At 37.5% G+C, this 26675-nt stretch overlaps 1 protein-coding gene and 1 pseudogene across 3 annotated transcripts in view; both read right to left on the bottom strand.

The window, feature by feature from the left end:
• Positions 1 to 22499, bottom strand: part of Decr1 (2,4-dienoyl-CoA reductase 1) — a 41745-nt gene extending 19246 nt beyond the window's left edge. Inside the window, exons 1-5 of one of the 3 annotated variants that reach the window (XM_058583713.1) lie at positions 22388 to 22499; positions 7532 to 7734; positions 6017 to 6074; positions 5805 to 5891; positions 4715 to 4862 (exon numbers count right to left, since the gene is read on the bottom strand). In XM_058583713.1, the coding sequence (XP_058439696.1) occupies positions 4715 to 4862; positions 5805 to 5891; positions 6017 to 6074; positions 7532 to 7698 (460 nt within the window). In that variant the 5' untranslated portion in view covers positions 7699 to 7734; positions 22388 to 22499. Of the gene's footprint in view, positions 1 to 4714; positions 4863 to 5804; positions 5892 to 6016; positions 6075 to 7531; positions 7735 to 21556; positions 21703 to 22382 lie in introns of those variants that run through there. The other 2 variants (XM_058583712.1, XM_046458612.2) reach the window with 2 other exon arrangements.
• Positions 22500 to 23070: 571 nt separating this feature from the next.
• LOC124102358 (large ribosomal subunit protein P1-like) lies at positions 23071 to 26673 on the bottom strand (annotated as a pseudogene).
• Between the last annotated feature and the right edge of the window lie 2 nt (positions 26674 to 26675).

Genomic DNA, 26675 nt, shown 5'->3' with positions numbered 1-26675 from the left:
ACTGATCTCCAGTGCTTCTCCAATTAGGCCATCACCTGATCTATGTTATCATTACAAAATAATGAACACAGTGCCTCACTCTTAGGATTCAGTCCTTCCAATCCTCTCACACTTTTATACTACATGTACTTCTTAAAAATTTGTTATAAATTCTTGGTGTTTCTTCTCCTTCTTTAGGCTTATAATTTCCTCCTACTCTAATTTTCTGATGCTCATGCTGGACTATTACATGAATTAATCACTCAATTCCTTGCCGTCATCTCTTAAAGCATTCACCCACAACTGCCTCTCCATGCTTACCTAGGAGTTTGATACTGTTACAAATGTGGGTGGATGTCACTGGAAAGATGTGTCTACACATTTCATCTGGGCTCTCAACTCATCAATTCTCAATATACATAATAAGCTCCTCCACCAGTGTTTAGGATTCAGAACTCCTAAAACTAGATCATGTTTTTATTGGTTGTGTCTCTTTCTCCTTCATCTTTAACACCTCTTTTCTTTGGGCCCTCCTCTGAGCCATTAGTCAAGGTCTTATCTCCACTCTGAACCTATCTCTTCCTAAGACCATCCAGTTAAACATTACCCATCTCCAGAGGATAAAGTCCATCTCTCTTAGCCTCATCTCCTGCCTCTCCAGGCATTGTATGGTACCCCTTGTACCTTTTAAACACACAAGTAAGTGATTGTTTGCAGCTTTACCTCTTCTATTATTATATCTGGCAAATAACCTTACCACAATCATAAGCAGAGAAACTTTTCTTTGATGAGGAACTCAAGGAAATCTGTTTCTCAGCCATTTTTCAATAAAGCACAGACTAATAGCTAAAAAGCATCAATGCTCTTAAAGTTAGCCAAATGCCCACATAATTTTTTAAGAAAATTGAGCAACACTTTATAAAGGAATATTATCTATTAAATAACAACTCTTCTTGTTCAAATCTTTAATATACCACATTCTCATATAGGTTGCAACCTGCAAGTTTAATTACAATAAGTGGTAACTAGGGTTCTGGTTTTTCTAATCCCTTTAATTATGACTCATAAGCTAAAGTTCAGGTACTTAACAGTCCCCTAAAAGAAGCCTAAAAATACACTTACAGAGGAAATTAACAATTTTATTTAATGGCTAATCTGAATTAGCTTGGGCCAGGCATTATTGTTAATAGAAGAGGAGGAGACACAGAGAAGTAACTTGCCCCAGTTACACTACTAATAAGTAGTGTAATCAGGCTAAGCCATTTGGTTCTAGAGCCATCATTCTTTACTACTATATAAAAACAGTCTCCCCACAAAATTTCCTACTACATAGTTAAAAAGAAAAAAAAAGATTTATGTTCAAAATTCACAAATCACCTAATCTTTACATTATCTTCACAAAACAACAAAGACACATGGTTACTCCATGATTGTTTAACAAATGGAAGTGAAATCTTCCACCCAACTATCAAGGAACTCTAGCAAAAAGGGATTTTAAAAGGATACTAATGTTGCCATAAAAAGTTCAATTGATTACTAAAAGTATGCTTTCAAATAGTCTCTAAATGCACTTAAAGAAAGCCTTGGACAAGATCCAAACAATGTACCCATATGGTTCTTATATACTTAAAATCTCTACAACACACACCTCACATTCACACTGCTGACAAATATGCAAACCCTATTCTGTTCTCCTCCTCCTGTTCTGACACAAGCCATTTGCCTTCATTCTATTGTGAGCTATCTGGTCATCTTCTTTTCCATCTAAGGGTAAAGCTGAAGGACACAATTGAAAGAAGGGTTAAATACATCCTCAACTACCTTTGTGTATTTTTACAAGGTTTCACTGAATGAACAAAGGACCATCTTTATGTTTCACAATAAGAACAGTAAACAGCCAGGCACAGTGACACAAGCCTAAAATCCCAGCTGCTTAGGAGGCTGAGGCAGGAGGATCACAAGTTCAAAGCCAGCCTCACAACTTAGCAAGGACCAACTTAGTGAGACCCTGTCTCTAAAAAGAGCAGGCTGGGAATGTGGCTCCATGGTTAAGCTCCCTGGGTTCAATCGCTGCTACCAAAAAAGACACAATGATAAGGAAAAAATGGAGAAAGAATATAAAGGGATAGAAAGGGTTTTACAGGTAAGAAAGAAGGAACGGGCCTTGTTGATCTTGATGGGTAGGAAAAGAAGACTTCTACCATGAAACAAGAACAACATGCAGCCTGGTTTTAAATGCTGAAGTCTACATTATAGCCTCTAATGAGGGAGTCCTTCATTGAACAGTGGGACTGAAGCTGGGCTAAATGATTCTGAATGGCTTAGTGAAAGAATGACTCTAGTCAGAGCATGCATAAGGGGGCAAACTAGAGCTGTTCTGGACGGACACAGATTGGACAGGTTGAGGGCACTGGATTATGGAAGATGAGGGAAGAGTAACTTATTATAGTAGCCTTAACTGCTTAAAATGTTTATTAATACTAATTCAACAAAATAACTCTTATTATAGATCAAAAACATCACCTCTTGTGAATTTCAAAGCTACCTGTTGATTCTAGTATTTAACAGAAAAATTCAGTCTTTATGCTATCCATATCCCTTGTGACTAAACCTTCAAACCCATTAATGTGTCTTTCTGGTGACTGCCCCAATATCTTTCCTTGATTGATTTCTTACATGCTGAGCCACTTAACATACTTTTGATCACATATTACCATGCATTTCTGATCCTGAACTGACTTCCAGGTTCATCCACATTGACACAATTGAGAGGTCATCTTAACACTTGAACTCTTTCACTGTTGATTCATTGCTAGAATAGACCCTTCTGCGCTGTACTTTCCTTGGCCCAAGGGTCCAAGTTCTCCAAACTCTGTCAGGTTACATCAATAACTGACAGGAATCTTGGAAGAATAAAAACTGGCTTCCATCTTTTAAAAGTCTTACCTAATATATTTTTAATGAAGCCCATAGAATTTTAATCCAATGTGATGAATAAAAATAGATCAAAGTCTATGTTAAAATGAAAGACAATAATGAGAAAAAGTCAGACAGAAATCTAAGGGTCACAGAGATGGGCAAGAGAAGAAATGAAAGAGATAATGAGGCAGAGAAAGACAAAATGATGAAAGAGATGAAGATAAAGAGAGAAACAGATACCCCAAAATGAAAAGTTCACAAAGGCAGAGAGAGAAACAAAGACACAAGCAAGAGGTAGAAGAGAGAAAAAAATCAGGAAGAACAGAGAAACAAAAGAAAGATACAAAGTCCAGAACAGAGAAGTGGAGAGAGAAGTAAGCCCATTCTTCCTGTCCCACTCCCCAAATTTATCTATCCCTTCTGAAAATAAATAAAGAAATGTATATAAACTTTAAATCTAAATCATATCCACTTTGCTGCTGTGAAGTGACCGGATAATTAAATTTCAACAAGCATTACAGGGAAAGGATGGAAGTCATTAGTATCCAAAAACAAGAACAAAAAAAAGAAGAAGCTGTGCCTCTGCATCATCATCCTTCTTCCCTTTCTCAAGCTTGATTGAGGATTATCCATGTTGTACAGAAGAAGACATTGAACCTCAGAAGATAAAGCCTTCTGACTCAGGAAGAGGAACCTGGCCAGCTCCAAGCCTGCCTTTCTCCCCTCCCTTCTCAAAGGCTATCCTGATGATCAGGAGAATTCTTCCTCCCTGTCCTTGTCCAGAATGCTTTCTACCCTCTCTGAAAAGCACCCCCTCATTCAAGGTACAAGCCCAACTTATTCAGGGACAGAGTCTTGTCCACCTCTGCCTCAGGCATGCAGCATAGGGCCTGGTACACGCAAGCCAGCAGTTTTTGTCAATGAATATATTAAGTTGGCCCTACACATAAAGGTGTACATACACATATATATGTTATACATGTTTACTATGTATGTCAACAGAACTTGAGTAAAGTTGTTCATATTACTAACCAAAATATTGTAGTAATTTCCATCTACATCTACTCCCCCTCTGGTATTCTCAATCTCATTGATGTCATCACCATCCAAACTGTTCATCCCAGCTAAAAATCCCTTTATCTAATTAGTAAAGCCTCTAGTTCGTATTTTCTATGCGTCTCCTACTTTATCTCCCATGCCATGTATCCACATGCCAAAATTTAAAAAAAAAACAACAACAAGATCTCCTGAATGATTCTCTTTAAACTTTTCCATGCCCCACATTGTTGCCAGTAACCTTTTGAATTAAGTCACGTTCTTAATGAAATACCTTCAATGGAAAGAATTAACATCAAACTCCCTGTTTTAGTATTGGGAACTTCCCTGGCTATACCTCACCTACCTCCCCTAGCCTTCTCTGTCCTTCTCTATCCACATCATTCCCTAAAAAACACTTCTTTTTTTCCCCTCCACCAGACTTCTCTATCCAGGGACAACACATTTCTTTGCCCTCCCCTTTTCCACATCTACTTTTTTTTTTTTAACATTCAACTCAAATTGCATTTTATTCCTCAATCTTCTGACTGACGCTAGGGAGAGGAAGTCATTTCTGTATCTGGATTTCCAATGCCCTTGAAACATGTATATATTATGGCTTACATCATAACATATGGTAGTTATTTAAGCATCTTTTCCATTACAAAGTAAGTTGTGTAAGTAAAGATTGTCTCATTTTCTTTTTTAAGTGTCCTAGGGTTTAGTACAGAATCTGTAGAGAGGAGAGACCTAATAAATACAGGAAGAATAACAAACATACCTTTCTGTGCTTTAATAAGCTGTTTTCCAATTTCAAGCGTCACATAGGCCGTGCCATTTAGAACTATGTCTGTTATGGTCTTCCAAGCATTGGGAGAGAGTCTTTCAGTGGGTGAAATAAAATTTCCTGCTGCGTTGTTTATCACGATCTAATTAGTGGATAAGGCAAGTTATAGAAACTTTCAGATAAGGTAGAATATTTTCCCACTAGGGCTTTTATTTTTGAAGCTTATTAATCCAAATAATATAATACGGCTTAAGTTCATAGTCAGCTTTTAAAACAATACTATGAGACTGAGTTCAGTTTCATGTTCTTGGAGTCTGAAAATCTCCTATTATTTCCCAAGTTCAGAATCCTAACACGTCTTTAAATTAGGGTAGTTCTATTATTAAGAAAAAAAAAAAAGACAGAGTAAGCATGTTTATCATGTAACTACACTATTTCAGGGAACCTTAAGAAATGCCTCTGGATTTCTGTTATTTACTTTTTAACTTAATGAAACTCTTGGTCATTGACCTGTTTCTTCAGGATCAACTGCTTAGTTGTATGACAGATTCAATATTATTAGATGGTTTGAAAATATCTTTAATGTAGAAAAGTACTCACTCTGAGATTATTGAAGAAATGGCTTATCTCTAATAAATGGGCCAAATAAAATGTCCATTTATATCTCAGGTTTTAGAAGGAGAAATTTGGAACTTCTTGCAGTTTTTCTTACTTGTATTGTTCTCCTCCACCAAGAGATAATCAAAAGTTATTAAGAAAAGCAAAGACCATGAATCATATAAACTAGATATTGTGTTCTTGGACTAACTGCTCTTGTTATTTTATAATCTTATTACATAAAGTGAAATCAAGTTTGTTCCATGATTATAAATGCATTTTTAAAGTATTCCTGAAAGAAAGAAGGGCAGCAGTACACTTAATCTTTTCCCTGCTTTGAGCAGAGTTAGCATTTTCCTAGGGATAGAAAACATGTGCTTCTCTGTACAGCCCTTGCTCACATCAAGAGTTTATTTCATTTTTGCATCCTGATGGGTGTTATCAACTTCAAATGACTCTCACTTTGTCTTCATCACCATTAGCTTACATCAGGAAGTCCTGTGACTTTGATCAGTTCCAACACAGTCTTGTGAACCATATCAGGATCCCTCACATCACACTGAAGTGCATGAACCTGCATAAAACAAAGAGAAAAAAAGACTTCTACTCTCCCCAGACTTCCTAAACCAAAACAGGAGTAAATTGTTTAAACATGTTATAATTCACAAATTTAATTTAAATGACTGCTTTTGAATGTACCTTATTTCCAGTTTGAGAAGAAATTTGTTCTGCAGTAGCTTTCAAAACATCAATCTTCCTAGAAATAAACACATGGTATGATGCATGAGTTCTGAAATGACTTCACGTATTTTTCTTTTTAATTCCATAAATTAGAATCTACAGCTTAAAGTAATGCATTTTTGAGAAAATATGAGTTATATCTACATACAAATCAATTTGAATGAATTTATTTTAAAAGTTAAATTCGAACTATTTTTATATATTTGATAGTAATTCACTGAACTGGACACTTTTTGGGGGGAGGCTGAGGTACCAGGGATTGAACTCAGGGGCACTCAGCCACTGAGCAACATCCCCAGTTCTATTTGGTATTTTATTTAGAGAAAGGGACTCACTGAGTTGCTTAGCACCTCACTTTTGCTGAGTCTGGCTTTGAACTCACAATCCTCCTACCTCAGCCTCCCAAGCCACTGGAATTACTGGCATATACTACCAAATTGAGCACTTTTATACCAGTTACTTTGACAAATATTTAAATTATTTCCTTAATTATAATCATTGTACCTGTTTTTTCCACCTGAGCCAGCTTTACAAAAATTAAAAATAAATACATTTATGCTATAGTGTTAGTAAGTTGTTCAAATAACCTATATGCCTTCCAAATCTTATGTCCTTGAAATATATAAAATAAATCATGAATATAAAACTATATAGTAGTAAAATGAAAATAAAACTCTTAAAAACATTGCAACAAAAAAACAAAAATGTTCTGGCCAATGAGCATTTGTGAGTGACACAGTAACTGTCATTCAGATACCTAAAATTTTATACCACTCAAAACTGGAAGAAGGGGAGGATCTTGTGCTAGTCTCCAGCGCTCCAGACTTTTAGATATAGGGTACCAGATATGCCTAAGTAAGAAGATACACATTCCACTTGGTTTTACCCTTCCCAGATTCATCACAACAGATGTGATGAAATACCTGTGCATCTAAAAGAAAGTGGAAGGAAAACTTCTAATATCCTGCTACAAGGTTAATTATCAATTGAAGCAGTAATCACAATCACTCCCACTGGAAAAAAAAAGCAGCCTCAACATAGTATTTTTTTAAAATATACTTTTTTTAAGTTGTAGATGAACACACAACCTTTATTTATTTTTATTTATTTATCTTTATATCATACTGAGGATGGAACCCAGGGCCTCACATAAGCTAGACAAGCACTCGACCACTGAACTACAACCACAGCCCAACATAGTACTTTTTAACTTCATACACAGAAAAAAACAAACAAACAAAAATCTATGGGCTGGATTTGGGAAAAGTAAATATTATCAGTTCCTTGATTGTCTTTGTTTCTATCATCTCAAATCATAATGACTTTTTCCAAGGAAATTTATTTAGTAATCTGCAGAATACCTTATATAAGATTAGGATGCAAATCAAACAATCCAGCAAGCAGTGTTTTCAATATTATGACACAGACGGGTTCTTCACCAGACTCTGAAGTGAAGGGCTGAGACTCACTTACCTGCTGGCTATCACACATTGAGCACCCAGGCTGGACAGAAAAGTTGTCATGGCTTTGCCAAGGCCAGTACCTCCTCCAGTAATGAACGCCACTTTTCCTTGAAAGCTATTAGGTGGCAGCATCACTTTTTGAAGGGGAGGAAAGAATTTAGACTGTGAAGCTTCCATGCTTTGATATAATATTTTTGTTCCATAACTGAAAAACTAAAAGGGAAAAAAACAAAATGAAACAAATTGAACTGCAGACATATATTTGCACAAGAGATATTTTAAATTTATTCTTGAATTTAATATTAACTGAGTTCTTGGATTAATTCAAATGTACTGCAAACATAATTATTACATTTAATCAATTATTATTCTTTTTCTTTCTGAGGATTAAGTAACATATGAAGGGGTTAAAAAACATGGGTTCTAGAACTATAGACTAAAATAGTGTAGAATTTTCTCCCTAGTCATATAGTCAACAGAAAGTTATTTAACCTTTCTGTGCTTAATTTTCTTCATCTATAAGATGGGAATAAAAGAACTCTCTTCATAGGATTACTTGAAATAACTATAACTATAGTATATAGCATATTTATATATAATACATTAGTATGCACTATATGTTCTATACATACTAACATTATTATTTGCAGGTGTTTTGCTTAAATTTTACTTTAAAAAACTGATATAAAACATTTTTATTTTTTTAAAAGAATAATTTGGGGACTGGGGCTATAGTTTTGTTGGTAGAGTGATTGCCTCACATGCATAAGGCCCTAGTTCAATCCCCACTAACAACAAAAAAAAAGAATAATTTGGATAAATATCACACTTCATTTTTGAATTACTGAAGAAAATTATTTTAAAATTCTTTAATGCTAATTACATCAAATGCCTCTATTTTATTTTTTTCTAACCAATAAATTTAGAACAGAAATTTATAATCACATTACATTTGAAAACCACTGGATATTCTCTCATAGTTAATTATAAAACACACTGTAAGAGTTTAACATAACAAACAACAGGAGCTACCATTCATTAAGTGGTTACCATATGCCAAGGTCAGATATTAAACTACCTAATCACCACAACTATCACATGAATTAGTTATTTTTTTAATCCCATTTAGAGGAAGGGTTCAGACAGATTAATAATATTGAGCAAGTGCAGGACTAAGATTCAAACATGGGCTGACAGACTCTGGAGCCCTCCTCTGATAACCACCTTGTATGTTGCTTCTATCTAGTCTCGAGCTCCTACTTAATAATCACATATAGGAGGTATGTAATATTCCCCCACCAGGAAAACAATTGCAAGGTCAAAACTCCAGAATCTCATCTTTTCCTGCTAGAGTATTCCTAGCTAAATAAGCTGCCATCAATTGATCCAGGATATCCAGAAACTTACCCTAAAGAAATAATCAGAAATATGATCAATGATTTAGAGTAAGGTTGTTTGTCAACTGGAAATTACATAAAATGTTTATGATGTAATATTGAGTAAAAAAAGAAAAATATATTGTATTTTCTTAAATAAAACCAAATGCTCAGGAAAAAAAAAAAGACTAGAAGGAAATAACAGCAGTAAGCAGTAGATTGAATATTTACCATCTACCAAGGTCTATTAGACTTTCCCCCCCCCCTTTACTTCCCTCCCCCCTTCCTTTACTTCATATAGTAAATTCTGTTGCCATTCTCATTTTATAGATGGGAAAACTGAAGCACAGAAAGATCATGTACTGTATTTTTATAGACAAATAATAATAAGTACTTAATAATAAGTACTTCACTACTCATTTATATAGTTCTATTTATTTATAAAGTACTTACACACTAAATACTTTACATGATCTACCAATAATGTGAAGAGAGAGCCTACAGAATGGGAGAAAATCTTTATCACATGCCCCTCAGATAGAGCATTTATCTCCAGGACATATAAAGAACCAAAAAAAAAAATTAACACCAAAAACAAATACCCAATAAATAAATGAGCTAAGGAAATGAACAGACACTTCACAGAAGAAATACGATTGATCAATAAATATATGAAAAAATGTTCAACATCTCTAGCAATTAGAGAAATACAAATACACTGAGATTCCAGCTCACTCCAGTCAGAATGGCAATCATCAAGAATACAAGCAATAATAAATGTTGGCAAGGATGTGGGGAAAAAGGTGTGCTCATACATTGCTGGTGGGACTGCAAACTGGTGCAACCACTATAGAAAGCAGTATAGAGAGTTCTTAGAAAATTTGGAATGAAACCATCATTTGACCCAGTTATTTCACTACTCAGTTTATAACCAAAGGACTTAAAATCAGTATACTATAGTGAGACACCCACATCAATGTTTATAGCATTTCAATGCACAATAGCTAAACTACAGAACCAACCTACGTGCCCTTCAACAGATGAATGGATACAGAAATTGTGATATATATAAACAATGGAATATTACTCACCCTTAAAGAAGAATGAAATTATGGCATTAGCTGGTAAATTAATAAAACTGGAGAATATTATACTTAGCAAAATTAGTCAATCCCAAAGAACCAAAGACTTAATGTTTTCTCCAATATGCGGATGCTAATTCACAAAAGGGGTCAGGGGGCTAGGGAAGAATAGGGGTGTTTTGGACTAGACAAAGGGGAGTAAAGGAAAGGGAGGGAGTATGGTGGTAGGAACGATAGCAGAATGAATTGGATGTTATTATCCTATGTGCACATATGATTACACAACTGGTGTAACTTTACATCATATACAACCAAAAGAATAAGAGGTTATACTCCATTTATAAATGATGTGTCAAAATGCATTCTACTGTCATGTATAATAAGAACAAATTAAAGAAAAAAAGTAATTTATGTGATCCAAATCTAAGATCTGACTTCAGAGTCTATCTTTATAGTTATTATCTCTAAGTGATGGAATTATGGATTATTATTTAATTTTTATTTCAGTTTGGTTGGTTCTAAATACTTACAAAAATCTATCAAGTATTATCTGATTTCATAATCAAGAAAAATGTTATTGAGAGATAAAATGTGAGAATTTATGTAAAAAAATTGAAGATAAATTGATAAATCTGGTTATGTTCCATGCTAGTCATATTTCTTTTAACTTCATATTGACAAAGCTTTTTTTTTTTTTTTTGGAATCCTTTTGCCAATGTTTGAATCCCAAGCAACCTGTAATAATCTTTTTCTACCTAAATGGCAGTTTTACCTAAGGCTGCCACCCACCTCCAGAATTACTGCATTAAGATGATGAATCAGGAAGTTTGCATGAGTAGGCTGGTAAATTTGTCACTACCTAATAATAATGAAAAAAAAATGTATTCTAATTTTCCAAAGGCTCTACCATGAATATTTTTTACTTAGTTTGTGGAGGAAATTAGATGGGAGGCTTTATTAAAAATAACTAAAGAAGATATTTATATACTAAAAACATTTTTCTCAACCTCCTAACTGCTAGGGGAAAGCTTAAAAAGTAAAATATCACATTTGATAATAACAATTCCCAATAAATATCTATAACAGATTATTGTATAACAAGATCTTACCTATCTTTTTTGATCTGATCAATACTGATCTTATGACTTCATCACTTTAGCTATCCAAAAGTGAAAAAAAAAAACACCCTGATATACTATTTTAATTCACATTACCCTCTGACCATTCATAGTATATATGTGAATATAAATTCAGCCATCCCTTGGCCTGTTCAAGGTTAGTTGCTCCATGTCAGCACTGAAATACGTAGAGATGATCAGGTCTCACAAGATCACATTGTATACACTCATATTTCTACAAAGAAATATTCTGAATAACAGTAATCTTACTTGGTCATTTCCTTTGAATTATTTTAAAAAGTGGATACAAAACAGGCTTTGAAAGATTTTTCATGTCTTGCTTTGTAGTTTTTCTAAACACAAGCTGTTTAGAAATAAATTGTTTCTGAAAATGGAAATAACACCTTTCCTATCAAGATTGATCTCTCTGGAGATCTTTGGTGATCTAAAATTCTTAAAACTCTCTGAAGTCCTCCAATTTTGACAATACAGATTTATTTTTTAGTGTTAGAAGCTATAATCTGCCTCAAGAAGGTTAACTACCCCCGGTGCACCCCACCTCCAAACTCATCAGCTTCCCACTTTACATAAACAATATCTTCCTCCTTCATATATTGCTAAATTACACCTAAACTAATGAGTCACAACCAGCTTCTAATCCTCAAAATGGCAGTTCTAACAGTCTTGACCTTATCTCTTCCCTGGAGGATAAAAACCGTTGTCAATGAGAGTCACACCTAAATTATTTAAGGATTTGGACTAGTCTAAAATGTCTAGAGTCAAAATCTAAAGGTATATTGGTGATCCTAGGCCAAATGTGTTTTATAAGACCTAATTTGGAATTTTAAGTCAACATTTAGATATTGGGTGAATTCACAAAAACCAGAAGCTCTACTAACACTTGGGTCCAACTTCCTACATGATTCAGCCCAACCTGCCTGCCCCTTGGGACAGACCTAGGTTCTTTTTGGCCCTGACTCACATAGGGACAGTAAGCCCTTTTTACTGGGTGGCTTTCATTTACAGAAACTTTACAAACCTGAGATATTTTGAGTATAGAACCCTTAGTCTAAATAAAACCCAAGAAGCTGTACAAAAGAAGGATTTTTATTTGTGTGTTGGAGGGGGTTATTTTGTTTTGGCACTATATGTAAGTTTCTGAAATTTCATATAAAACAGATTTCTATAAAAATATTAAGATCTATATTTTAGAAAATCCAGTTTCAAATCTGTAAAAAGTTATATAGTAATAGACTCTTACATGTAAGTTGTGAGACTAAGTTCATATTTAAATAAGCATTAGCTTAGCTATTTTACCACCACCACTATTACCACCACCACCATCATCATCACCTCTTCTGATGAAGCCTCCATATTAAAATCCAATCCCTCAAACACACTGATGTCCTCCAGAATCAAAAAGAAAAAGTCAAATTATTGACCCTAGCATTCAAACCTTGTACAATATGGCCTCAGCCTAGCTTTCTACTTGTTCTACCTCATAGACTTACTAACTCCTCAGCACTCCCAAAACTTATCAAGTACTTTCACCTTCTGGCCTTTGCTCCTGCTTTCTCTTCAACCTAGAAGAATCAGCTTCCAAACCAGGCAAGAATGTCAACATCTTCCTTGACGCTTTAAAACAGGTGCCTCCTCAATTAAAATTAGTAAATGAGCTAGGCATGGTGGCCTATGCCTGTAATCCCAGCAGCTCAGGAGGCTGAGGCAGAAGGACCACAAGTTCAAAGCCAGTCTAAGCAAAAGTGAGGTGCTAAGCAACTCAGTGAGACCCTGTCTCTAAATGAAATATAAAATAGAGCTGGGGATGTAGCTCAGTGGTCTAGTATCCCTGTGTTCAATCCCCAGTACAAAAAAAAAAAAGGAGGTAAATGATCCCCTCCCTCCACCAGGCGCCAGACTTCCACACTAGACTGTGAGGACTCAGGAAGACGGAACAGTACTTTATTCAGCACTATAGCAGGGGATCTGGCTCCAATTAGGCATTCAATAAATGCTTATTTTATTGGATGTAACACTGGTTGACCATGCTCCAATTCCATTCAAAAGTGATTGGGTGCAGACATGTAGTCTTACACAAATATACAATACAATCCAGTTCTTTGCCACTTGTTTTTAAAAATTAGAAGTCACTTCCAATGACCATTAATTATGGAATCTTAACTGTGAGCTTATACCCAAGAAAAGAAAAACAGAATCTATTTGTATGCATATTATTAAGTCAACAGCAAATAGAAAAATGGGCTTAAAAAAGGTAGCCCACACAAAGAATATACATACAATCATATTTATAAGTGAATAAGCTTGTATAAACAAAGACAGATATCAGTTTTCTCTTACCAAACTGATTAAAGTTCAAAATTTCATAATACATAACACAAGAAACAGCTTAGTAATGCCACTCTTACACTCTTTGATATGAATTGTGGTAAGTTCTTTCAAGGTCAATTTGGCAACATTTATCAAAATATTGAATATATAAAATTATATTAAATATAAATACACTTTTACTCAGTAGCTCCACATTCAGGAATTTACTCACAGATGGACTCATTTGGGAGAGGTGGGAGAAGAAGCTCTGTTTGAAGATACATTAAGTGGCTGGATGGGGGTGAGGGAGGTAGAGCACTTACCTAACACAGGAGACTCTGGGTTTGATGGAAGGAAGGAAGGAAGGAAGGAAGGAAGGAAGGAAGGAAAAGGAAGGAAGGAAAAGGAAGGAAGGAAGGAAAAGGAAGGAAGGAAGGAAGGAAGGAAAAGGAAGGAAGGAAGGAAAAGGAAGGAAGGAAAAGGAAGGAAGGAAAAGGAAGGAAGGAAAAGGAAGGAAGGAAAAGGAAGGAAGGAAGGAAGGAAAAGGAAGGAAGGAAGGAAGAAGGAACGAAGGAAGGAAGGAAGGGACGGAGGGAGGAAGGAAGGAAAATGAAATAAAGAAATTCTATTTACAATAAAATCTAACAAATCTAATAAAAGAAATGCAATACTTGTTAGCTGAAAACTATAAAACATCATTTTAAAAAATTAAAGAAATAAAAATTAAATAAATGAAAAGATAGCCTGTGTTTATGTACTGGAAAACTTCATTTTGTGTAAAGGGAAATTCTTCCCCAGAAGATTCAATGATATCTCTATCAAAATTCCAAAGGGGCTTCTGCAAAGATTGACTAAATACCTAAAATTGATATGGAATGCAACAAAATCAAAATAACCAAAGATGTTCATTAAAGTATGGATCTATTACCTACTAAAAGGAGAGAGAACTTATATGCCAAATGTAAACATTGTTATGTTGATTCACTCACTCAACAAACATTTGTTGAATACCAATAATGTGAAACATTATGTGTTAAGTGAAAAATTCAAGATAGAGAAATATATATCACATGCTCCCATTTGTGTGGCTTTTTAAAAAATGAGAATATTTTTGTACATATGTTGATAAATACACAAAATTTGTTGGAAGAACCCATAAGAAACTATTCATTGTAGTATCTTCTTAGAAGTACTTACTATATTGACAACTATATATCCTTTGATAGAGCTTTAATGTTCCATATATTCATTAATTAATGCCATTAAAAACAATTAACACAAAACTGAATCATATAAACAAGCACACAATACATGAAGGATACAGAGAAAAAGTTATAAGAAGAAGAAAAGTGGTATAGAATAAGTTTCATAAGGACATATGCCTTACTTCAAGTGTAAGTACTCTATATTCATACTTGAATGTGAGCTTTATAATAGACAATGAAATAATTCCATTTCTTTTGGGGGAGAGGATTCAAGGTATCTGTTGGTTTAGATCAAATATTTTTAAGTTGAATTTATTGACTCAAATTCCTATCCCAAGAGCTTTACAAGCTGGACCTTAGCTGTAATATAAAAACGTCAGGCTAGTAAATACTGGATAACCATCGTTTTCAAAGGATGAATTTGAAAAACTTACATCTTTGTCCTGCCAAAGCACCTCATGTATTTCCTGCACATACTAAGCCTTCTAAAACTAACCCAGCTTATTTTGTCCAATTGCTAGAAAGCTACTTGTCTGTGCCATAAAATTATTTTTTTAATGCCAAGACCACTGTTCCTTCAAAATGGTGCATGTAGTTCTTGGCAAGAGGTATCCAGAAATACAAGAGGCAACTAGGTAGGACACTCTACTGGATGTTTCACTGCAGAAAAGGATACTCCCATAGAATTGTCTCACCCCAAATGCCAGTAGCAAAGGTTGAAGAACTGAAGTACCCAAACTCTACCAAACCCACAGCTCACCAGAGGCCACATTAAGCTGGAGATCTGTGTCTGTGTACATTGCTTGAGCATGTCTACCCATTCCTTAACTTAATGCAGCGCACTGCACAGAGGCCACTGGTGTCTGAGCTTCTGTCTACAGACCTCGTTACCACAGCAATTTGAAGGTAAGGCTGAACAAATATAAAAGAAAATGCCTCACTGGACTCCATGGCTAGGCTGAATCATGCAATTGCTGGTAGCAAGATAGAAATTACATTTTTGAGTAATGATACATCTTATAACAGGGAACATGAGTCCTTGAAAAAGTGGATACTCTGTTGCTACAGGGTATACTTCCCATTTTTATTACAGTTCTTATTTATCTGCAGTTAGATACAGACCAAATAGATGTTTCCTAACACTACACAATGAGAGAGATGAAATCAGTAAATTAGGAGGCAATTTGAAATATTCAACTGGGATCTTCACTCCTCTGCCTTTCATTTGATCTCCTATTCCATAGCTAAAACTAATATGACTCTTTTTTTGAACCAAAAATCAGAAACCCTGCTTTTGCAAAGGGTTTGTTTTGATTTGGGAGTTTGTTTATATGAAAAAGCATTAGAGATAAGTGTGACATTATGATTGGGTATACAGTTCATTCAGTTATTTATTCTGAGCAAGTTTTACGGCATTTACAATGCCCCATACCCCGTTCTAGGCAATGACAATACAGCACTGAATGAAACAGATACAACAGTCACTCTTTAGTGAGTTTATATTTTGGAGGACAAGGGATGAACAAATTACGTGAAACATATAGTATATTAAACGTTGATTGGTACTGCAGAGAAAAATAAAGTATGGAATAGAGGCAGAGCATTGCTAGTTTTAAAAAGGTGGTCAGCAAAGGCCTCACTAATGTGACATTTGAGCAAAGACCCGAAGGTGGAGGGGGATGAGTCACTCAATTTCAGGCAAAGGGAAGAGTATGTAGCAAAGGCCCTTAGGAGGAAGTTTAGTATTTGGAGGAATGGCAGGAGGCCAGCATGGCTCAAGTAGGAGAGTCAGTGGGAAGAGAAGAGGACAGTGAGGCAAAGGGGACTGGATCACCAAGGCTGAGTCAGCCCCTAAACAGACTTTCACTTTTGCTCTGAGCTGACAATAAAGTCTACAAAATTTTGAGCAGAGTATTAATATAATCTGCCTTAAGCTTTTATTTAGAGAATTTTTCTGGATGTTGTGTTGAGAATGGGGACAAGGGGGAAAGGTTAGAATCAGGGAGACTAAACCATTTGTGTAACAGGCCAGGCAAGAGATGATGATGGCCTTAACCAGGATGCTATCATTAGAAGTGGCAAATAAAATTACTTGCAAATGAGAAGGCTCAGGAAAATGAGGATGTAATGAATTACCACTAGACCTAACATTGCCTGGTTCAAATCTTTCTTCTTACTTTAAAAGCCCAACCTCACTATCCTTTGACCTAATTTGACTGAAAACAGATAAATGGGTCAGTTTATTTGTTCACTGAAAAGGTCAAGGCCATTCAACTGTGAAAGCTTTTTCTGCCTGTGTCAGCCCACCTCTGCTACTTCTGCATTGCCTCTGTGTTCTAGAATGATTAAGACTTAACTGAAGTAGGAAGAGGAATGGAGTCCTATTAGACAGGAGGCATTAGTTAGATAAGAGATACTGAAAGCATTAGAAATAGAGACAAGACAGCCACACATTGAACCTGAAAATTAGCTTGCACCAAATATTAGAAGTAATAAGAGAAGAGCTCAGGATGGCACTGTAAGTAAAATAACTGGATTGATATGAGAAGACCCACATTGGAGGACTGAGGATAGAGTTCTGGACTAGAAATGCTGCATCTGGGCTCTTTGCCATATCTACCACAAGAATGAAGACCACTCTCAGCAATCAGCCTGCAGACATCACTCAGAAGAGATGCACATTAACTGTGATGAATCCTAGAAGAACAGTCCAGAGGGACATCAATACAGAACTCAATCTTCTTGGAAAAAAAAGAAGCTCCGTGATGACAAATGATGGAGAAACAGAAAAGAACTGACTACTGTTCACACTGTCTGTAGCCACATACTGAACATGATCCAGGGGGCAACTGAGCTTCCATGACAAGATGAGGCCTGTGTATGCTCAGTTCTCCATCATTCAGGAGAATGGGTCTCTTGTTGGAATCCGAAAAATATTGGGTAAAAATATATACATAGGATTTAGATAAGGACAAGCCCAGAATGAAGAGTGATTCCTTGAAGGAAATGATACTGAACTTGTTTCAAATTCAGCTGCTTTGATTCAGCAAACCCCAACAGTTAAAAACAAGGATATCAGGAAATTCTCATCAATATGTACGTTCCTGAACAGTTCAGCAGAATGACAAATAAGATCTAACAGTCATCCTGTTTCTGTATAAGGTCCTGGGTTATGAAACCAACTTGTGATATTTTAATGACTCAGTAAAAGACCACTACCGTAAGGAAAGAAAGAAGGCAGGCAGGCAGGCAGGCACTAAGCCAGTTTTGTAACAGAGAAAAAATCAGGGTTTTCCTCATTCCAGCACTTGTGAAACTCAGTTCTGTCACTGCTTTTAGGACACAGCATCTTTCCTCTCTATCCACTGCCTGATTTCAAAGCCTATATCTCACACCATTCATAAATAGTAAGGGCCTATTCAGTGTCTTCTTTTAACCAGCCTCCTGCCTGTGGTCTCTGCTTACCCCAGCCCACCCACAATGCTGATCTCCAGGGAACTCAAAATGTAACCATGTTACTTCTCTCCTTAGTATTCTCCCATGGCTCCCAGAGCTGTATAAAGTGCAGATTCCTCAGCTTCACAAGTATTCCAAGTGGTCAGGACCTGGCTCTTGCCCTTCTCTCCTGCCTCATCCTATTTGAAATTTATTCTCAGGGCAAAAAGTGCTCAGGGTTCCACCAGTTTCCTACCTCCCTATCTTTCATGAATCACTCCCCACCATCACTACCACGTTCATCATTCAAACCCAGCTCAGAGTTCTGTCACCCTCTGACACTCCCAGACATAATGTATAGGATGGTTTAGGCATCCCAGCATCTGCTAACATTTTGAGACTGACATCACTTACTCTCTCCTCCACCCAACTCCCCCTTGAATGCCCTCTTGGATCGTGGCACAGTCGGTCCTTAGCTCAAGGGTCAACGACAGAAATCTGGGCTTTACCACATACCACACATTCAAACCATCATTCCAGATCATTTTAGTCCTTAGTAGCTTTAACACTGCCCTTGGTTCAGGTCCTCATCACTTTTGTTTGACTTCTGGTCTCCCTAATGAAATCACCTTCCTGCTTACAACTGTGATGGGATCATACCACTTCCTCAGCCCCACCTTTATTCCCAGCTCCTGCTTTCAATGAAGTTCTCTCAACATACCTTCTAAACATCCTTCCACATCAAGTCTCCCCACAGCGATTATCATTCCTCAGTTGATGCATGGACAATCACCCAGGTTTGACTATCTAACTCCACTCTAATTCTCAATTCCATAGCTTCGGAACAAAACTCTGACACATCCATGTGGCCAGCAGGCTGCTCACTAACATGTCTCTAACCCCTCCCTCCTTACTCTACTGATAACCTCTATTTGGGGCCTTCACACAGGCTACTCACTGACCTAGAACTTTCTCACACCTCTCTCACTGGCTAACTCCTCCTCTTTCTTCATGAGTCAGATTAAAAATACACCCAAAACAATGCTCCCATGAAACTAGATACTCTCCAATGTGGGGTGAGGGAAGGATAGGAAATGCTTCTTCCAAGATCAGATGTTTCCCTTTCTCTTCTCCTTTTTTTTTTTTTTTTTTTTGTTGTTGTTGTTGATGTGTTTTGTTTTGTTGTAGCACTGGGGACTGAACCAAGGGCCTTGCAAATGCTAAACAAGTGCTCTACCACTGAGCTATACCCCTAGTCCTTTGAGACTGAGTCTCACTAAATTGTTGAACCTGGAACTAGTGATACTCCTGACAGCCTCCCAAGTCACTGGGATTACAGATGTGTGTCACCATATCTGTTTTTCATGTTTTAAATACGTGTCTATCTTCTTCAGGGCAACCAAAAGAAATTGAGAACAGGGTTCATATTTTTTTAATTACTTCATCCCCAAGACATAGCTCAAGGTCAGCAACAGAGCCTGTTCTCAATAAATGTTTTTTAATTTCGGCCTACTAGCTAAAGGCACAATCTAAGATAGCATTTCACAAATAGGTTTTATGACACATGAAACATTTCTGTTGGTTATGGTAACAAAAGTATTCAAATAGGGGTTTTAATTCTAACAACTTGTATTTGCCCTCAAAAACATGATGTTCCCTGGAACAAACTCCCACTTCACAGATGTTAAGACTTTTCTTCTACTTGAAATTCAAACTACAACTTCCATGTGCCAAAAAGGGGAAAACCATATTAACAGGGGGCTCTCTGGCCTCAAACCCCAAACCTCAAAACTTCCACTTCTCTTAAGCAAAGGAATTTAGTAAATAGTCAGGTTATAATTAATTTTTAAATGAGTCCATTTTCTTCTTCTCAAACTGTGCTACTTGTTTCAGAGGAACTGGGGTATGGCCTAACTGACCTTATTATTAAGATTAGTGGTTTGTGTTCAAAACAAAACAAAACTAAACTAAAACTAAAACTTTTTATATCAGAACTGTTGTAGATTTCAAATGAACAGTTCTTGGAAGAGTAAGAAAATAGTTTTTTGCTTTTTCTTTCCTACAATTGTCTATAACTTCCTCTTTACAGAAAGAGGATATAGTATCAGCAAACCCCTAGACATGCGCACATCTCTTTTTAAAAAGTTCTCTAACTTGAGAGAATCACCATACCCATTCCTGTGTTCATATCTGGTACCAATGTTGCCCATATTTTTCTAAAGAAAACACTATAGCTGTCCACTCTGTCAAACTGATTTAAAGCGAGGGGGGGGGGGGGGCCGGGGCTCTTAACAGTTGACAGGTTAACTTTTCTACATTATGAGGTGCCCCTCTCCCAGATTTAACTCCAAGAAGGGGTCTATATATAGTTTAGGTTTAGTTTGTTTCATCTTTATGTGAATTTGCTTTGTGAAAATTCACTATACAATGTGGAGCCATTTCTGTCACATTCCACTAAAATAGATTGAGGGGCAGGCAGTTAAGAAAAGGACACCCTCTGCTCAAAAATACCTGCTCCAGGAACTGTATCACAGAACCAATCCAAGAAAACAAGCTTAAAAACAAAATAATCTTTAAGATTATTATTATTTTCTTAAAAACTAACTACAGAAATGCCAGCTATGACCTTAAGACCACATTTAACCACTGCAAATCGGAGCCAGCCAACTACTGAAAGTAGGGAAGGTGCCAATGAACTTTCTTCCAAAATAACTCTCCTATGAGATTTCTCTGTTCTAATAAAACTTCTTGGGGCTGGGGTTGTGGCTCAGTGGTAGAGCACTTGCCTAGCATGTGTGAGGCACTGGATTAGATTCTTAATAAAATAAAGGTCCACCAACAATTAAAAAAAAAAAAAAAAACTCATTGGTTCTATGGACATATCAGTCACCCCGTCTGTGCAAGTGGATTACAATCCAAACAAAAGTCCCTTGATTGCAGATTCGTCTCTGTATTTTTTGATTGTCTGTATTGATGACTAACTCACTTAAATTAACACATAAACGGATCTCAGTAGAGTTTCTCCCTCGCATGAGCCAGGGCCTGGGTTCATTTTCGCACCGAGGGGAGGGGGTAGTGAAGAGTTCTGATGATGACAGCATCAATGCTCCCTCTGGGAACCATTCCCTATCACGACCCTCTCTCACTCAAGGTGGGATGTGCCCTTCCCTGCCTCTTTCTACCTATTTACACACAACTTTGAAACTTGCAGGAATTGTGAAAACTTGAAAACCACGTGCCTCCCTATCCACCTATGCTCACAGCCTTCTTATCTGAAAGGGGACTGTGACCACCGCCCGGTCCCTCACTGGGCACGCAGCTCCAGCCCAGGCACCTACACGTCCTCTTTCCGCGCGCGTCCCTGCGCCCTTGTCCTGGCTCGGCGCGGCCCGGCCGCCTCCTCCGAGGCAGCCTCCAGCAGGGCGCTCGCAGGGAGCAGCCCGACCCTCGCAGGGAGAGCCGGACCCTCAGCCCCTCTGGCGCCGCCTTACCCGCGGGGGGCCGAGGCCACAGGGCAGCTGGGACGCCCGAGCAAAGAACACACGGCCCGGAAAAGCCATGTCACCTGCAGAACTCCGGCCGGAAGACTGCGGGGCTCCGGGGCGGGCCGGAAACTAAGTTCCGGGGGCTGGGCCGGGGCGGAGGCCCGCGGTCCCTGAGGACAGGATCTCGGGGCCTCCGGGACACTTTCTCCCCGCCGCCTGGACCCAGAGCGTTTTGTCCAGCGGGAATAGCGGTTTTGGCGCCCCTGTTGTGGGTGGACGGACCCCGGCGCCATACGAGGGTTTGCAAAATTGCACAAACGCGCGACACACCCCCGTTGCCCACCCAGTGCCAACACCCTTCTGGGTAATTTAAGTCTATTCCTTAAGTGCATGTTTAAGTTCGTCGTGGAGGTCGCGCTAACTCACATAGTGAAGCCAGATTTAAAGTTAGGTAGTCAGTGTAGTTAGATAAATCGGGTCTAATGCCGAGTGAAATCTAAAATGGAGACCATGCGGAGAATGACTCAGGGAAAACACAGGACAACTCATGGAAGTCCCGAAAAGGCCCTAGGCCAAAGTCCACCTCAAAGAAATGTTAATGAACAGCCCCCAGCAAAAAGGTGCTGACTCAGAAGTCCTTCCTGACCAGATTACTTCTTTGGCCCACCTGTGTCCCACCCCTGGGGCCTTCCCACCTACATTCCATCACTGAAAGAACTATAAAAAGGGGAGACAACATCCCTTCCATGGATTCCACCTCTTGGGTCCCCTTCTTCCTCCGGGAGAAGTCTTTTCCGCTGTCCTTTAATAAACTTCTAATTTCTACTCTGACCTTGCCTTGGCGTGCTTCTTTGGTGTTATTCTTCAACATTGGGGAAGCAAGAACTCGTCACCAGTCAACAGCGGTAACAATAGTAGCAGCAGAATAGTAACTCAGATTTAAAACAAGGCTTCCTTTTCCTAGGGAGAAGCGGCTGCAACCTTGCAGGACACACCGCCGCCTATCGCCGAAATGCAGCCTTACTTGGACCTCCCGGACCAAAGGAACTGGTACACAACTAAAAATGCAAAGATCAACCCTGGAAGAACAGGGGTTTGAACTGACCAAATCCGTTTACTCGCCCCCCCCCCGCAAATTTTTTTCCCTATTTTTGAGACCTGGAACATATGGGGGGGTGGGGCTTCACAAACTATGGAGCATAGAAATACTGAAAAAATGTAAAGTTACATATATCATGAATGCATAAAATACACGTAGCTAAGTCCTTTTTATCATGTACTATAATAAAATATGCACGAATCTATTTTTATTTATATATTTTTTATTTATATAAAACAGTAGAATGTATTACAACTCTTTATTACATATATAGAGTTCAATTTTTTTATTTCTCTGGTTGTATACATAGTATACTCAAACAAATTCGTGTCCTCATACATGTACTTTGGATAATAATGATCATCACATTCAACCATCCCCCCCTGCCCCCTCCTTTCCCCTCCCACCCCTCTCACAATTCTATTTTTAAAGTTAAAATTTGTTAAAATAGGCGTGCAAACATGAACCATACATGGTGCCATTTGTAGTCAACAGAAATGAAAAACCAGTAAAGATTCAGTTTGAAATCACAGCTGCATAAAATTAACTGTAGTACATATTACATTACTTTGAAAATTTTATAGCCACTTCCTTTTGCTATTTCTGTGAGCTTGGGTGTCACCATCTTTTAGTTGATCTGCAGTTCACATTGCAGTAAAAAGTGATCTCTTCTCATGTTTTTTGTTGACTATAACATAATCATACAAAGTATGTGCTAATTGACTGTTCATGTTATTGGTAAGGCTTCCAGTAGACAGCAGGGTATTACTAATTAAATTTGGGGGATTTTCAGAAGGGGGGAGCTTTAATTTACCATTCTTTTATCTCCCAGATTCAGCACAATAGTGACCCTTCAACAAACATTTATCCAATGACTAAGTACTGATACTATTGCCATTTCCTAAACATGGACCATAAAAATAACTTAGAGAAAAACTTGTAGCAGCCATAGGAGCTAGTAAGGAATAGACTAGAGACATGAAAGAGAAATGCCATTCCAGAAGCAACAAATTTTGTCCTTTAGGAGCCATGGGATCTAACTAATGTCAGTGCTTGGGTTTGGGGTTTTTTGTTTTTGTTTTTGTGTTATTTTTTTATCAGCAAAGTTCAGCTTTTTATTGAACATGTTACAAGAATTAAGTCAAAAATGTCTTGACTATCTGTCTTCAGCAGATTCTTCAGATTCTTCTTTCTTTGCTGCCATTTTCTTCTCAGCTGGAGTAGCCCTGGTGGAGGGAGTAGGACGTCCTGCTGGTGCTGCATCAGCTGCTGGAGTAGGCCCACCAGCCCCTAAGTTGCTAATGTTGACATTGGCCTGGGCCTTTGCAAACAAACCAGGCCAAAAATGTCCAACATTTACACCAGCTGCTTTAATGAGGACATTGTTTTATCCTCCATGACAGTCACCTTGTTGTTGTGCAGGAAGAGAACAGAGTAGATGCAGGCCAGCTCAGAGACCGAGGCCATGGTGCTGTGAGGCATGGTGTCAATCGCCAAATGAAATGAAGGCCTCCCCCCAATGCGGCCTTAGCTTCATCCGAAGAACCAGGCACCTTGGCAGCCGCTGAGGAAAGGTTTTATTACTCATAGAAGCTAATATTTCTCAACATTGTTTTGGATGTCAGACTGTTCAACATCCTATAAATGTATTTCACTAATCCTCATAAGCATTCATGAAGTGTACACTACTATTATCAACATTTGGGAAACTGAGGTAGAGAGCAGTTAGGTAAATTTTTCAACTTATGGAATCAGATGGAATCTGAGCCCAACTCTGTCTGGCTCTAGCACCCTTGCTCTCAGGTGGAGTGTAGACTTGATCAACTACTGAGGTTCAAAGTGAGCTATATGTCTTGCTAGATGTGTAATGTTTTAACAGGTTATAAACCTGAGTTCCTTATCTGTGAAATGTAGATATTAAGAATTCACAAAGTTGTAGCTGGGTATAGATGAGATAATGTACTTAAAGCACTTAGAACAGAGCCCAGCACATCAACAACCAGTAAACACTATTATGCACATAAAGAGTGGACCATTGTTAATCAAAAACTACAGGAGAAACTCTGACATCATTATTATAATAATGTTTCTTTTTTATGGAATAACAGGCTGTAACTATTAAGCAAATTTAACAAGATCATTACCAAGAAAATATACTATCTCATGGGGAAAAAAATAAGGAAGGGAACCTTCCCAGGGGAAGAGTGGGCCAGAAAAGTTGTGACTTTGCTCAAATACATTTTTGTAAACTGATTTTGGGTACTGTATATCAGGTTTGTAATTAAGAGTAATTAAGAGGCAATAATGCTTTTACCAAGGCATTGACCAAAAGCTAGCAAGAGGCTTACTTAGCCTTTTTAAAGAAAGATTTTATATACATTTCAAAGATAAAGAATTTACAATGACAGGTTGTATTATTCAGCTTTCCATCACTGTGACGAAATACCTGAGATAAACAATTTATAAGGAGCAAAGGCTTGGTTTGGTTTCAGATCATGGTCACTTGGCCCTGTTCCTTTGGGCCTGTAGTGGCATGGTATATCACAGAGGAAGCACATGGTTGAGGAGGTCTATTTACCTCATAGCATCCAGGAAGTAAAAGAGAGAGAAAGGAAAATTCCAGAGTCCCAATATCCCTTTCAAGGCATGCTCCCAATGACCTAACTTCCTCTCACTAGTCCCCACCTCCTAAAAGTTCTACCACAACCTCTTGCTACCTTTACAACCCAGCAATGTCTTTCTCAAGGACATGAAAGCCATCCCTTTGAAATATAATCCACATGGAAGAATTCTCAAGGAAGACCTTGAAGATAGGAACCTAATATTTGACTGTTCTGACTCCAAACAGCAAACCTATCTCCTATCATTAAGCTAGGAGAAGTTTATTTTTCCTTTGGATCAAATCAATTAGCTACCACAGACCGTTATCCCAATTACCAAGTGAATTTAGGCTGAACTATACAACAAGTGTTACTGCGCACTTTTCAAAAAAATCCTGAGTTCAATTCCGAGTAGCAAGAAAAAGGAAATAAGAATAGAACAGATAGATTCTTATTTCATTCCTGATGTCAAGGGAAAATGATCAATAATTTATCTTAAGTATAATGTAAGCTGTAATTTTTTTGTAGATGTCTTTTATCAGGTCAAGAATGATCCTTCTATTCCTATTTTTCAGTGAGCTTTTGTCATGAATGAGTATTGAATTTTATCAAATGCTTTTTCTGCATCTACTAAAATGATGCAGAAAATTTTCTCCTTTTTAAAGAATTTATTCTGGTGAATTATGCTGATTTTTTTTTTTCCTCCAGTGTTAATCCACCCTTCTGTTTCTGGAATATAGACCACCTGGGTGTGGTTATTCTTTTTATAATACCACTTGATTCAATTTACTAATCTTGTATTAGGATTTTTGCATCTATGTTGGTAACAAAGACTGGTAAGCTAAGCTTTTAAAGTGGCATGTTTTTATTTTCTGTTACAGTCCGCTTTTGTCAACCAGAAATTACATGATCAAAAATGTGATCTCAGATGTTTATTTGGCAATGTGCAAGAGGTGAATGGTATCCTCTTAGGGAATGATGGGCCAGTAAAAGAACAGTTGGAAATGTAGTCTGCTCAGCACTTAGAATGGGATTAGATGAAAGTGGAACCTGATAAAATGGAGAATTGATTTAAACTTTAAAAAATATTTAATGTAATGAGTTGCCTTTCAGGTAAAATCCTTACCTTCATCATTATTGATCTAAGTAACAACCGAAATTTAAGACATTGCAAATGCAAGGAACTAAACGATCAGTTAGCGTATTTGATCAGAAGACTTCATCACATTGCTTTAGGGCTAATTTTAAAAATTATTTCCTTTCACAATCAGAAAAAAAAAATCTTATATTTTATGAACACCTTAAAATAAAACCCGGCTTTCATTCTCTTAATGCAACACCTTTCAGTTCATACTGCGTTGCTCCTTACCACCAGGTGGCGCCCTAGCGCTCAATAGCATTCCCGCCTCATCCCTCGGTTTCCAAC

The sequence above is a fragment of the Marmota monax genome, unplaced genomic scaffold, assembly GCF_021218885.2.
Source record: "Marmota monax isolate L192 unplaced genomic scaffold, Marmota_monax_Labrador192_F-V1.1 WCK01_AAM20220418_F8-fsc00147, whole genome shotgun sequence".
NCBI lineage: Eukaryota > Metazoa > Chordata > Mammalia > Rodentia > Sciuridae > Marmota > Marmota monax.
The sequence above is the reverse complement of the archived record's forward strand: the minus strand, read 5'-3'. Positions and strand labels throughout refer to the sequence as shown.